This window comes from Pseudophryne corroboree, chromosome 10 (assembly GCF_028390025.1).
Source record: "Pseudophryne corroboree isolate aPseCor3 chromosome 10, aPseCor3.hap2, whole genome shotgun sequence".
In the NCBI taxonomy this organism is placed as follows: Eukaryota; Metazoa; Chordata; class Amphibia; order Anura; family Myobatrachidae; genus Pseudophryne; species Pseudophryne corroboree.
In genome coordinates this window covers 304,833,046-304,846,543 of record NC_086453.1, presented here as the reverse complement: position 1 = coordinate 304,846,543, position 13,498 = coordinate 304,833,046, and the positions used below count along the sequence as shown (strand labels likewise).

At 35.9% G+C, this 13,498-nt stretch overlaps 1 protein-coding gene across 2 annotated transcripts in view; it reads left to right on the top strand.

The window, feature by feature from the left end:
- Positions 1–3,043, top strand: part of AJAP1 (adherens junctions associated protein 1) — a 403,432-nt gene extending 400,389 nt beyond the window's left edge. Inside the window, exon 5 of one of the 2 annotated variants that reach the window (XM_063943453.1) lies at positions 1,294–3,043. In XM_063943453.1, the coding sequence (XP_063799523.1) occupies positions 1,294–1,315 (22 nt within the window). In that variant the 3' untranslated portion in view covers positions 1,316–3,043. The remainder of the gene's footprint in view (positions 1–1,293) is intronic. The other variant, XM_063943450.1, reaches the window with a different exon arrangement.
- Positions 3,044–13,498: the final 10,455 nt, after the last annotated feature.

Sequence of the window (13,498 nt, the reverse complement as noted above, 5' to 3'; positions counted from 1 at the left end):
GCATATGTGTACCAATGTTTGAGTACACTGCTCCAGCAATTCCGGAGTTATGCTGTCTCCTGATATACTCTGTGCTGCTGCCCCCCCAAGGGGTACTAGGGATTTCTAATTGTTTTAGTTGCCTCCACCGTGTTTTAATACGTTTGTATGTCAAATTTCACGATCTTCGCTTGTAAACTGTGGATTTGTATAGAAAGACAGAAGGACAGATTTTCGCTTTTATATAGTAGATTATTTCAAAACCAAACCAAAAGCCAAACCCAAACCAAAAAACTTGAGGGTGGTTTTGCCAAAAAACAAAACACAATGATGAACACAAATCACAATAATATGAACACAAAGCACAAACATGGGGTCCGCACACATCTCTAGTAATTATATTACTCTGTGTGTATACTGTATGTAGTGCTTTGGTACAGAGCATGAGGACTGGGATACTTTATGTTATAAAGCAGATCTTTTGGCCTGTTCTTGAAAATGTGTCATTTACATAGTTGTTGTTATTATTATTATTATTATTATTATTATTACAGTTCAAGCACCATGTTTTTGCTGCAAAACAATTCTTAGCTAATTCACTCTAAATGCTTTTATTTTTTACTCATAAGTAAAGAGGGAACATTACTTTATAAATTATGGGGGGGGGGGGGGTATCCTATTAGCCAGGGTAATTTTTCACACTGAAAACAATTGGCTGTTATTGCTGTTTTTCACCGCAGGTCATTGGGCAATTATAGCCCATTTTGTTTGAATAAAAAAAATTACCAGTTTTTACGTGAAAACACATAGGATCTGTGAAAACCTGCAAACCTATGTGTTTTTGCGGTAGTGATTGTAGAAAAAATGCATACTTATTGGGAATTTCTTTTCACCTGCCTGAAGCAGGTGAAACAAAATCCCTGATAAGTGCCAGCCTCAGGGATAATTGGATAGCCCCGGGTGAATTAATTAGCCATGGTAAATAACCACAGCTAATTGGATACTGCTTTAATCTATAAAACAGTTTAATGACTTTTGATAGCAAGATTTTAAGATACTTAGAAGACAAAAATAAATATATACAGTACATACTTTTTCTAGCAATGGACTCTACTACATATCTATCTATCTATCTATCTATCTATCTATCTATCTATCTTGAACATAACTTAATAAAATAATGATTGAGACTTCAAGAAAAATTGGATATATATATAGTTTATACATATACATTTAATACAAAATGTGCAATTATACCAACATTAAATCATGTTTTATTTTAATATTGTGTTTATTTTTCTTATTTTCCTTCAGGATTCCATTAGTGAACCTGTAAAAAATCTAACAGGTGTCTACTATTTTGTTTACCATTGGGACTGAGAGAGCAGAACTCTACTGGACAAATATATTTTTATAAAAAAAAATGTAAAACATACAGACGCTGTAATTTTTTTCCTTCAAAGAATAAGTTTTGCTTTTGTTTGTTTTTGGATAAAAGACAAATGAAAAAAAATATATTTAAATTTCAATGACTAGAAGAAATTCTTAAACAAAGGACTGACCATATGAATTTTTGGATTTGGACTGTGATTTTTGAACCTGTGCCAATAATACCAATATGTGCCATGAGATGAAGTGGAAGACTTCCATTGAAACTGAAGCTAAGTGATTTCTTTGAATAACAGCAGAAATAAGGAATTGGTGACCTGTTTATAGGGAATAAAATATTGTATAGAGACAGAAAATCTACGCATAAATATTTTTTGTGACGTAGCATTATAACTGTTATTGTTTTGTTTGATAAAGTTATTTTATTACACTCAGAAATTTATGTTTCATTTTAGAGAAAATTTGTCATTGCTATTGCTTTAAAAAAAAAGTCAATATTCAACTGATACCCATGGGGATGTAAGTTTTTTTTAAGGGTTCAGTATTTGGGATTGTTTTTAAATAAAGTGTTGGATTGCCTTTTAACATTGTAATATTGAAAAACTATATGCAACAATGCTTTATATTATTTTTATTTATTACTATTTTTTCAAAATTCATTTGTGACCCACTCCCATTTCCTTCTAGATATTTTATGATCCTGAAAATGAACATGTAAAGTTGATGTCACTGAACAAAAAAAAAAATTAGACAAGTGTTCCCTAGCCATGGAGCCATGTAGGAAATCAAATCCAAGATTGGGCAACTGAATAATTAAAGGAGATCTAGCTTTTATGTATTATTCATATTAAATAATAGCAGGGCAGGAAGATAACTCATTAACCTAATCAAAAAGAACCTGGCATATGTAACCTACGGGGGTGCCCAAGATTTGGGGATTTTTAGACATTATATACTGTGAGTTTATATTGTAAAATAGAAATCAGCTAGGGCACCTTTGTCTTAATCATTTAATTATGTGTACATTTAAAACGACTTTAATAAAGCACAGTTATGAATGCTATATCATACATATCCCATACAGTTTTAGTTTGCTCAGTTAAAATGTTTTCCTTTTAAATTTCACTGACATTAAACTGACTTAAAGTATTGAATTAATATTTGGAGTACAGTATTTTACTTTTATTGTTGTTATACAATTTTTGTTTTGCTTTGCTCCCAGTTGCAAGTTGTTTGTGTAGTAATTCTATCTTATACATAATAACATATTTCACATTTTATTTAACATGTACAATTTTCAATTATACTTATAGTCAAAAATAAAAAAATATTTCTTTTCTATAGATACTATTCTTTTTTTGATGTTGATGTTAGATGCAAAAGTAAGCAAAAAAATGAAAGGGTCTTTAAAGAAGTAACCTGTTGATTTGTCATATAAATATTAATATTCATTTACAGGTTTTTTATTTCTGAAGAGAAATTTGATCTTTCTCCCCCTGAAAGAAAAAATCTGTGCAAAAATGTACAACTTGAAAGTTTACTTGCTGTCTATAAGTATTTAGCAAAATATCCTGTCTGTTGATTGAACAACACTGTTATATAATAAATATAAGAGAAGATATTACATATTTGTTTAACTATGCTTACAGTGATATATTTATTTTATGTGTGACTCAAAGTGAAAATGACATGCACTGAAGTAGGTTCTAAATATAATGGAAGATTATGCTACATATTTCCAAGATGTGGGAACAATCAATGTAATCCAAAGAACTAAAAGGTATTTACAAAAGATCGAAGAGGAATACACTTTAGTAAAGTGTATATATGTATATATATATATATATATATATATATATAAAATACTTTTATTTAGAAAAAAAACACCTCTTCTACAATATAGGATACTATCTTAATGAAAACATTAGATGTATAAGAAGATTTTGATATTTGTTATTAAAGGATCTTCACTTGACAGTTCTGATGGTTGCTTAAGTTGAAGTTGTAATTTCATATAAAGTATAAATAAAAGTGATTGCTATTTTCACACCCAGACAGGTAGGGTTTGAATTATAGTGGAATTGCTGTAATAGGGTTTGCATATCATGATATAGTGCCCCAATTTCTCCCCAAATTAGGATCAGGATTGGTGAGTCAGGAATTTTAAACATGCTGAATTTCCCTGAGTCCCTTACAGATGACTGATCATCATTGTCTGCCAATCAGTGGCTTTGGTCACCAATCAAAGGATCAGATTGTATATAGAGAATCAGGAATTTGTGAAACTAATGTATGGCCCACATACTGTAAGTTAACTTGTATGACATAAAAATGTGACTTACATAAAATATGTGGTACATGTGATTAGAGAAGTGAGTTAGGATCATTTGTTTGTATGATCAATACAGTACAGGCATGGTGCTGTCAGTCAACCACATACCTAGTTTGGATTTGAGTAACACATAACACATAATGATGGTCACAAAACTGTAATTATGTGGACACAGATTATTTACTTACAGGAGACACTAATGAATCTGGGATTTTTTCATTTATTAAACCTCTACAGTTGTTTGATTCATGCAAACATGTATGGGCTATGAAATAAATTGCTATAAATCAATAAAAATAATAATACATACATTTTAAACATGAGTTAGAGTCCTGGTTACAACAGCCTTGAGTTGGAGAGATTTTATGGAGTCCAAGTTACTAGTGCAGAGAAGCATCAGAAAATACATCATATTGACCACTAGTGCAGTGGTTCTCAAACTGTGTGCCTGGGCACCCTGGGGTGCCTCAGGGTACTTGCAAGGGTGCACTGTGTTGGTGGTCGTCGGCCAATTCAAATTATTTATGGTTAATATAATAGACAAAACCAGTGCTGGTGGCTGCCAATCATAAAATATGTGGATAAACAGAAGAAAATCCAGTCCCTCACCACATAACTGAACCTAAGGATGACATATAAATACAATTTACGTAATTGAATGTTTTGTTCTGATTTTTGCAATAAGAAACTTGTGGCCTAGCGGTGGCATGAAAAAAGTTCTGATACTCTAGGGCTCCATGACTCAAAACAGTTTGGGAACCACTGCACTAGTGAAAATATACTGACTGCATTGATATATTTTGCTTTTGCTTTTACCTCCTGGCTGGAGCTCAGCAGTCTGGAGGGGGGAGCATACATCCGCCACCTCAGTCTCGGCACCCACAGTTACTTCAGCGGGGTCCTGCTCAGTGCCACCCAGTACAGGTGAAGGGAGGAGGGTGAGGATGACGTCACCTCCCACCATGGTCACAGAGTGCAGATGGGAGCTCTGGGATGCAGCCACTACTTGAGGCCGCGGCTCCTGAGCCAGGCGCAGGCCCCAATCTGCCTGGTAGGCTGGACCACCAGCACAGTTAACAAAGCGCTCGGCGATCAGCTCCGCCACATCCCCCACACCTGGAGACTTTTTTCAAAACTCAACAGGTTTTGACTGTTTCGACAATGGCAACCCGACTTTTTTAAAAGTTGGATTGACATTGTCGGAAGCAGGGCTAAAACCGGTCGAGTTTGGCCGTGCTTCTGACAATGCACATGGATCGACGCATGCATTTTGACAGCTTTCCGACAAGTCAGAAAAACGCCCCCTTATTGAATAAGTCAGAACCCCTTCCGACCTAAACCTGATGGAAGCTGCCATCTGTCCGACAAGACAGCAGCTTCCGACAGTTATTGAATACACCCCTAAGTCTTCAAATCTTATTTTCAAAAATTAAATGATTGTTATTGATAAACATTTTTGCAAATTTGCCATTATTTTCTGATATCTTATGTAAAATGTCATGCTATACAGTCTTTATTTGTAAACCATTTAGATACGTACATCCAGCGAAAAAGAACATCTTGTAGAAGAGTTTTTTTTTCATTGGTCCATGTTGAATAGTATGACACCTAACTGCACATTCTGTTATGTACCAAGAGAGATAAGGAAAATCTTAGTGCGCAAAAGATGGGCAGCTGGACACTCCCCTTTACTCAGAAGGTTCCCAAAACCTCCACCACAAATGATAAAAACAAATTAAAGAAAGGGGACTTATCCTGCGCTCCACAATTCAATATGCACATATCTCTTTCTATTTTATGTCACATCTATGAGTTTTTAAAATTACTCTGGAATTGCTGCACATTCTATTAGTCCACTAGGAATTACTGATGTCAATGAGCCATGAGTCACAAAATTAATTCTCAAGTGTACATTTTCAGAAACATTGGTTAGGCTCACAAAATAGCAACTTTTATTCTACAATTGTCAATGTTTGCTTTTCAGGTCAAGTGGATTTATAGGGAGTCATGACACACTGGTTAATTCATTGGCATTAGAAAAAAATAAACCTACAGTAGTATGTTATCATATGTCTGTATGACTTTGTACAGTAAATATATAGCATGGAGGTTCCCCTCGGTTTTGGACTGAATGACTAAATATTCTCTATAAAGGTCAAGGCAAATTTTCCTTCTAGCTTTGGTAACACATTGGGACTATTCAAACATACTGCTTTGCATACTGAACTGAAAAACATAGAACAAAAAAATTAGATGGCAGATATAAACCACTTGGCTCATTCAATCTGCCCTAAACACATGGATGCATACAGCTCCGCAATGGGGTTATATTTTTTCTTGTAGGGAAGCAATTAACCTAACAGTATATTTTTGGATTGTGGGAGGAAACCAGGAAGAATATACAAAATCCACACAGTTAGGGTCATGATGGGAATCGAACCCATGAGCTCAGCGCTCATGGGTTTTTTAAATGTTGTTTAAAAAAAATCTTATTATTATTATTACCATTAATACGAAATTCAACTACTGAAAAATGTAACAACTTAAACATATTACATTAGCAATTTTTATTTCAAATGTATTTAACATTTTACTGTAAGTACTGAACTAAAATGATGTACACAAAGTTTGAACCAGATCAAACATAGTAGCTAAAGTTTCCTAAATGTCAAAGTTTTGGAATTTTTCAATATGATTTTCAGGTAGGAACCGCAAATTTATGTCAGCTAAAAATGATTGAATATTACAGATTTTTTTTCCTTTAGAGATTTTTATTTTTATCTTTATTATGTGGTTATTGACTGTTGTATAGTAATATTTCTATTTCTATTTTCTGAAAATCTTATCAATTTATATTCTCTACTATTTCAATGTTAGCCCATAATATCAGCACTATATACAATTTAGCAAAATTATAAATATTACATACCAAAATAGTACTAAAAGAAAATGAAGAGGAATAAGAAGTTCTACTTTACAAGATTGATAGTGTAAAGCCTACATCTATCATAGAAGATCAAACTGTCTTGTTTCTAAAAGATTAAACTAGGAACATGAGTTACAAATCATTATTTTATATCTACATAATCCTTACAGAGCATATGGTACACATTCATTATTTCTGATGATGATGAACTAACCAAAACTAATTGTTACTTGCTGATATTTTAACCTACTTGATCATTTTTGATGATTGTTGTAGACTTGGCTACACTGATCTATTATTAGCAGAGCAATCTATACCTATACAAATAGGGGATTCTAATAGGGATGACATATAAAAGTATTACTAAGAAGAATGCAGGGTTCACTGACTAATTATGTTAGCTCCACATTCCATAACAATGACTGTTACTTTTACCTCCAAGGGCCTCCTGTGGCCTTAAGTAATAGTAAAATGTTCTCCCATAGTTCTTGTTCATATTGATTTTATAACTAAATTCATCTAGTATCAGCTCTGATATACTGTAAGCAGCTGGGTAATCTGTGACTTAAATGAAGATGTCTTAACTTTAACTAACATGAATTGTGTTTGTATGCAGGATAGGACTGGCCCACAGGAGTTCAGGAGAAGTCTCCAGTGGGCTCTACTACCTGAGACCCCACCCTTTCCTCTAATGTCATGTTCTAGACCAAATTGCACATTGTTACTTTATTAGAAGGTCAGTTAGGGATACGGGATATGAATGAACATGAGTGCTTAATTTATTTGTATAGAGACTACACCAAGATTTGCTCTTCTGCCAATCAAAATAAGTGGTTGCGTTAACAGATCTATTGTTTTCTTATGTAAAAATGATATTTAAAAGATCGCATATTGCCAACTAAACAGTACCTAATACTTAGCTCATCCTAATAGTAATAACTTAGATAATTGAGCATTTTTTTTTCAGCGGCCTGTATTTGGCATTTACTAAACCTCCAACTTACACCATAGCAAACACTGGCAAACATATTTCCTCCCAAAAGAAAAAACTCAAAAACAAAAAACTAATTTTTATTAGAAACATCTTAATTATACTCAAAATAGAAACTCTTGAGCCCACGAATCGAATTTAATATGGAAATGTAGATTACAAATGTATTTTTTGAATCTCATAACTCTTTTAGCATTAATTGAATTAAGAACTCTTAGGGGTATATATACAAAAGATTAGTGGTCCAAAGTTTCCTCTACTTTAAGCCTGTTTCTCTTACAGAATAACCCTCTTTTAAAAATGTACAATGGGTTTTGTCTCTCTTTCCCAAAACTCGAATATATGGACAATTCATTTAATTGTATTTTTTCATTTGCATTCTTTCCGTACACTATAATAATCTGCTTCTCAGTAGGGTAAGTAAATTATGGCATTATTTGCACAGCTGAATAATTATACTAGCATAATTACTCTATGTTGAAAGCCCTTGAGTTTTTTTAATACTGCGTGTACTTTTATTTTGTATTGATTTATGTTCATTTTCAGGATATGGTTGATGAAAATCAACAGTGGCTTTGATCGTTCAAGCATTAATTTATGTTCAGCAAAACAACAAATGAGATATGTTTGGTTGCTTGCATTATTTAAAGTTCAATATAGTTGCTGACATTAATTATTCTAGAAAGGTGTTAAATTCATCCACATACAGTATACAAAGAAGATCTTCTTTGTTATCTTGTTATTACTTGTTTTCACTCAGTCCACATAATAATGCATTTCACAAGGTCAATTATATTTGCAACACTATCAAATGTACAATTACTGCATAGTTTGAAACTAGGGTTAATAGGATGTTAGATTGAAGCATTACTTAACGTGCTCCACTGATCATAATTGTGTTTAGAGTACGTAGATCGAAATTTACCTATTTTCAATGACCCAAAAAGAATAAAAACATTTTATGAACATTACAAAACTAAGTGTAGCAAGACCATCCACAATAAGTTACTTCATGGCATAGAAACATTTATATTTAGAAACATTGAAATAATGTGTATTTCAATCATATATTTAATTAATAGTGGCTCATTGTTTTGCAGATACAAACTCTGAAATCTCATGATGCCCATTGCTTGAAATTTTGGCCAGCATAAGGTCATTTTCTGTCTACAAAGGAAACAACACACTGTTCTTATCTACACAAGAAACAACACACTGGAGTGTGTGAGAGAGAGAGAGAGAGAGAGAGAGAGAGAGAGAGAGAGAGAGAGAGAGAGAGGGAGGGACCTGTTTAGATGTTTAGATTACAGTAGGGGAGAGCTATCAAAACTTTTAAGGAGAACAAGCAGGGACTTTGACTATTGTAACCAATCAGCTTGTGTAGCTATAATTTATGCAGTAAGATCTCTAAAATGATAGCTAGAAACTGATTGGTTGCAATGGGACTCCACCTATTCCCATCAGAGGTTTGATACTGTACATCTGTCAAATGATTTACTGGGGCCAGTTTGTGGCTCCAGCATTGTTAACCTACAAGCACGCATGTGAAAAAGGGACATGGCTACCCATCATTGCATGCCAGTCGAGCAGCTACACTGCTTCCCAGGGCTTTCAAGTGGCCAGACTGGCCCATCTGGCCATGGGCCCTTCTCTCATTTTCCCAAAGTGCCAGATGGCCAGTCTGGACTTTTATCTGCCCATTGTGTGTTAAATAATGTATATACAATGACATAAACAACTGCTTGTGAGAAGTAATACTGGCTCACTGTAGGTGTAATCTACCAGCATATTGTCCAATGAGAACGCAAAAAAATAGCATAATTATTCATGACATATTTGTGGTTATCTCTTGGATCACAATTTGCATTGACATATTTTACAAAGAGTACCCCTATTTTCCATAGCATGGAAAAGTGCTCTCATATAAGAATACTGTGGTGCTGTACGCAATGATACTGTATTTGACAATAAAAAATTATGGCCCAGTACTGGGTTGGTGCACTTTCAACAGGAAATGGAGAACTCCATAAACTGGAGACAGGCAAAGGCCAGGAGAAGAGAAACTTGTAAAGTGGTATTATAACTAATTATACATATTTGCCAACATTTATTAGAAACTTTATGGAATGCTGGCTCTGTATTGCATAAATGGCTAAAATGTTACTTAAATAATTTGGCATTATAACCTTAAACATGATCGATAAGTTTCACATTTAACATTATATTGCCGACATGATTCAAATGCTGCAAGTAATATTACAACATTGTCTGCATTACTATACCAGCATTCTGCTGTCCACATATACATCCATAAGAGTACAGTATATGTGGTCAATTAGTTCAATGCACAAACACCATAATGGTGTGTTTGGTCTGTTTTGTTTTAATGGACATGTTTGAATTTGAAATGCTTATCTTCAATTATTCTTAACTAATAAAGACTGTCAAAGTCAGAAAAATATCACGATGCACACTGCCATATTTGCACCTCATATGTGTCCCTGCTGCGCATGCGTGCGCTCTCCCGTGCGTGCGCATACTCGCTGTTGCGGGCACCCGCAGGCGCACGGTATGCGCATTTACGGTAGAGATTGTATGCGTCTAGCGGGCGAATCTTTCGTTACATATTTTCACCATATAATGTATTTTGTAGATTATGGTCCCTTTGATAGAATCTGAAAGTTTGGTTAATGTAGCATGTTCATGGACAGAGAAATCCCTCTTTGTTTGATACGAAGGGTCAGACAGGAGTAATACAGTGGTGTTTAGTATCCATCGGAAGAATATTTGATTAGCAATATTCCGGTGTTGGTTTGAAACAGATTAATCGCTCGTGCGAATAGTTATGGACATAAGAAGTTTATGTCCATTTACTATCATTTGCACTTACTTATCCATGCGGCGGGAAACCTAGTTTCCCACCCACCTGAGCAGTTGGAAGTAGACACAGCCCACCTGTATGAATCAACCTATGACCTTTTGTTATAATACGAAGAGGAATTCCTGTGTCCAATAAACAATGAGATTGTAGGGACCATTGAATTGTATTGTGTGTGGGGCATAAATAGACAAGCCGATCACATCCAGCTCTCACTCTTCAACGGTTCTCATTGCTGATAATCGGGAGCTGGATGTCCAGAGGCGCATGCGATCGTTCCCCTTTGTGCGTAAGTTTTTCTCCGCAATCATATTGTCTTTTCTTGTTATTTTGAGCCATATCTCTCTCTCTCTTCTCTTTCTCTCTCGTTTCTCTTATATAGTTATTGTACTGATATTGTATTTCCTGTGTAGTTATCTGGTTAGGTAGTCTATGTTATATTGGTAGTGTATGACTTGTATTGTATTATTCTTTTTTTCAAGTATAACAATCATATAAGGCGTTAGACCCTAAGTACGGTATCTGTGTATTTCTTATAGTGTTAAGTATTCTCAGAGCGCTTTAAAGGTAATAAGGATACACTGTGTTGCATCCACACCCTATCTCTACCCCAAGGTTTACTGCATAATACACTGTTTTATGGTATAGTTATAAAGGTTTAACATTGTGAGCGTCTGCGCCGCTGGTGATCTCCTCGTGGTCCCGAGCGTCCGCAACGCTATAGCGAATCATTACGTTAGTCGGCAGCCTATAGCGTGCCTGCCTGTGATCCCTTGGCCGTAAGCGAACGTGACGCTCGAGCGTCTCGACTACGGCTAAGCGATTGTTACGCAACGTGCGTACCCTTACGGTATACCATACGTCAATAGCGTACAGTGTTCTTAGACCTCTTAAAGGGTTTTAAATAAGATAAATATTCAGCTTTATCAATTGGCGGCTCGTCCGTCCTTCACATATCTGCACTAGGTAATTCCAGCAGACATTATCCATCAGCAAAGGGCGGGAGATCATATTCCTCGCAGTGCTGTCTGGATAAGCGTCTGCTTCGCTTAGTAAAGGGTGCTGAAGGAATCCGGAACCGGAGGTAAGAACAACACACTAGTGTCTTTTAAAACTGTTTATTTCTGTCTTGCGTACGCACGCACATATCTGCATTTCTTTTTCATTCGTGTATTTTCATATCACTCTCCTGTTTACCATTTTATAATTGATAAAACGTGCTAAGAGAGATTTGTCGCTATTTTATAGTTAAAGTGTAAAAGTAATATATTAAGGGATAAAGTGTAAAAGCACACACGCAACTCTACCTAAAGGTACAAGGAGAGATTGGTGTGGTGCGCGGTAGACGATCGAGGATCATCTACATTGATAAACGTGTTAGTTGTGTTACGGTGGATATTTGCTTTGCGTACACGTGTCTCTAACAAAGGGTGAGACTCGCGTACGCAACTCAAAGGCCGAAGCACGCAGCGTATATTACGCAACGGAGCATCCGGGTACGCCCACGTAACTCAAATCACACGGTAGTGTTATTTTAACAGGCGAAAAGGTGGCAACGCGATAAATAGCGCAAGTTTATTTTAGTGTCCGAAATTTAGACTAACAGATCCTTCTCCAAATTTACAACACATCTGGTTTAAAGAAAATTTCTGCGCAGAAATAGAAATAGAAACAAAAGTGTACATGTGGTGAGTGAGTGTTTGCAATTATATAAGTTTTTACAATTTTGGGATTGAACCACAGAAGTTAACCAATGCAAGTATTAACCCGTGCAAGTTGTACCCTGTTTTGAACTTTCCCCAGGAGTGTGATCAAGAAGATGAAGCATCAACAATATCGGCGCTCTCTCTAGCAGCCACCATATCAGAGACAACAGTAGGCACGGCCCAACCCTTAAGATTAGTAACAAAGGCCCCTAGCGGAGGGACAGGTGAGGTCGTATCAACAGGTAAGTACGGCACCTTACACTATGCTGAAACCATTTCACCCCAGGCTGTAGAATCTAACCAGAATGAGGTTATTAAACTTGCTCCCGTTAGGGTAATAGCTGTTCCAAATGGGAAAACGGACACTACAGGAGTCACTCCTATCAGGAACATTGCCATGTATAGCCCATTTTCCAGAATGGAATTAAGAACCATAGTGTCTGAATTCCCTGATCCTAGGAAAGATCTAGTTGCTAGCCAGAAATACATCAGAGACCTAGGAAATACTGTAGAGCCAAATAACAAAGACTGGCAGATATTGCTGAGGGCATGTTTACCCTCCAATGTCGACTCAGCTCAATTTTTAGCTGACTGTGGATTGGATCAGGATGTACCCCTTACAGATGTGTACAACAAAGACAATGTAAAAAGAATAAATTTACAGTTAAAGGAGTATTTCCCAGCTGTAGCCAAATGGAATAGAATTTTTTCCATTAAACAAAAAGAGTCAGAAACAGCTGCTGATTATTTTCACCGGGCATTATTAGAAATGGCAAAATACACTGGTATAGAGGACATTAGGACCAATGCAAATCATCAAGAAGTAGCAGTATCTGTGCTAATGGATGGTTTAAAAGAAGCATTAAAGACAAGGGTACAGACCACGCAACCATGTTGGCGAGGTCTGTCGGTGGCTACTTTGAGAGAGGCTGCTATTGATCACGACCGGAATATCACCAGACACAGGGAGTCACAAGGTGATAAGTTAATGGCCGTAAGTATACAGGCCCTGACCACAAAGCAGCCTTTGTATAGATCACCAAACCCTGTGGGTAAGTCGAATGTGGTAACATGTTATTTTTGTCATAAACAGGGACACATAGCACGAGACTGTAGAGCGAAAAATTCACAAAGATCATACCAACCCCCTAGACAACGACATGACACACGAAATTGGGATCAGGGTCCACAGAGACGGAGTTATGAGCCACATACAGGGGAAACAAAAAGATATCCCCCAAAAGGAGACTGGCAAACTTCTGGCAGTTCCCATTTAACCCCTTCACAAGTAGTTGCT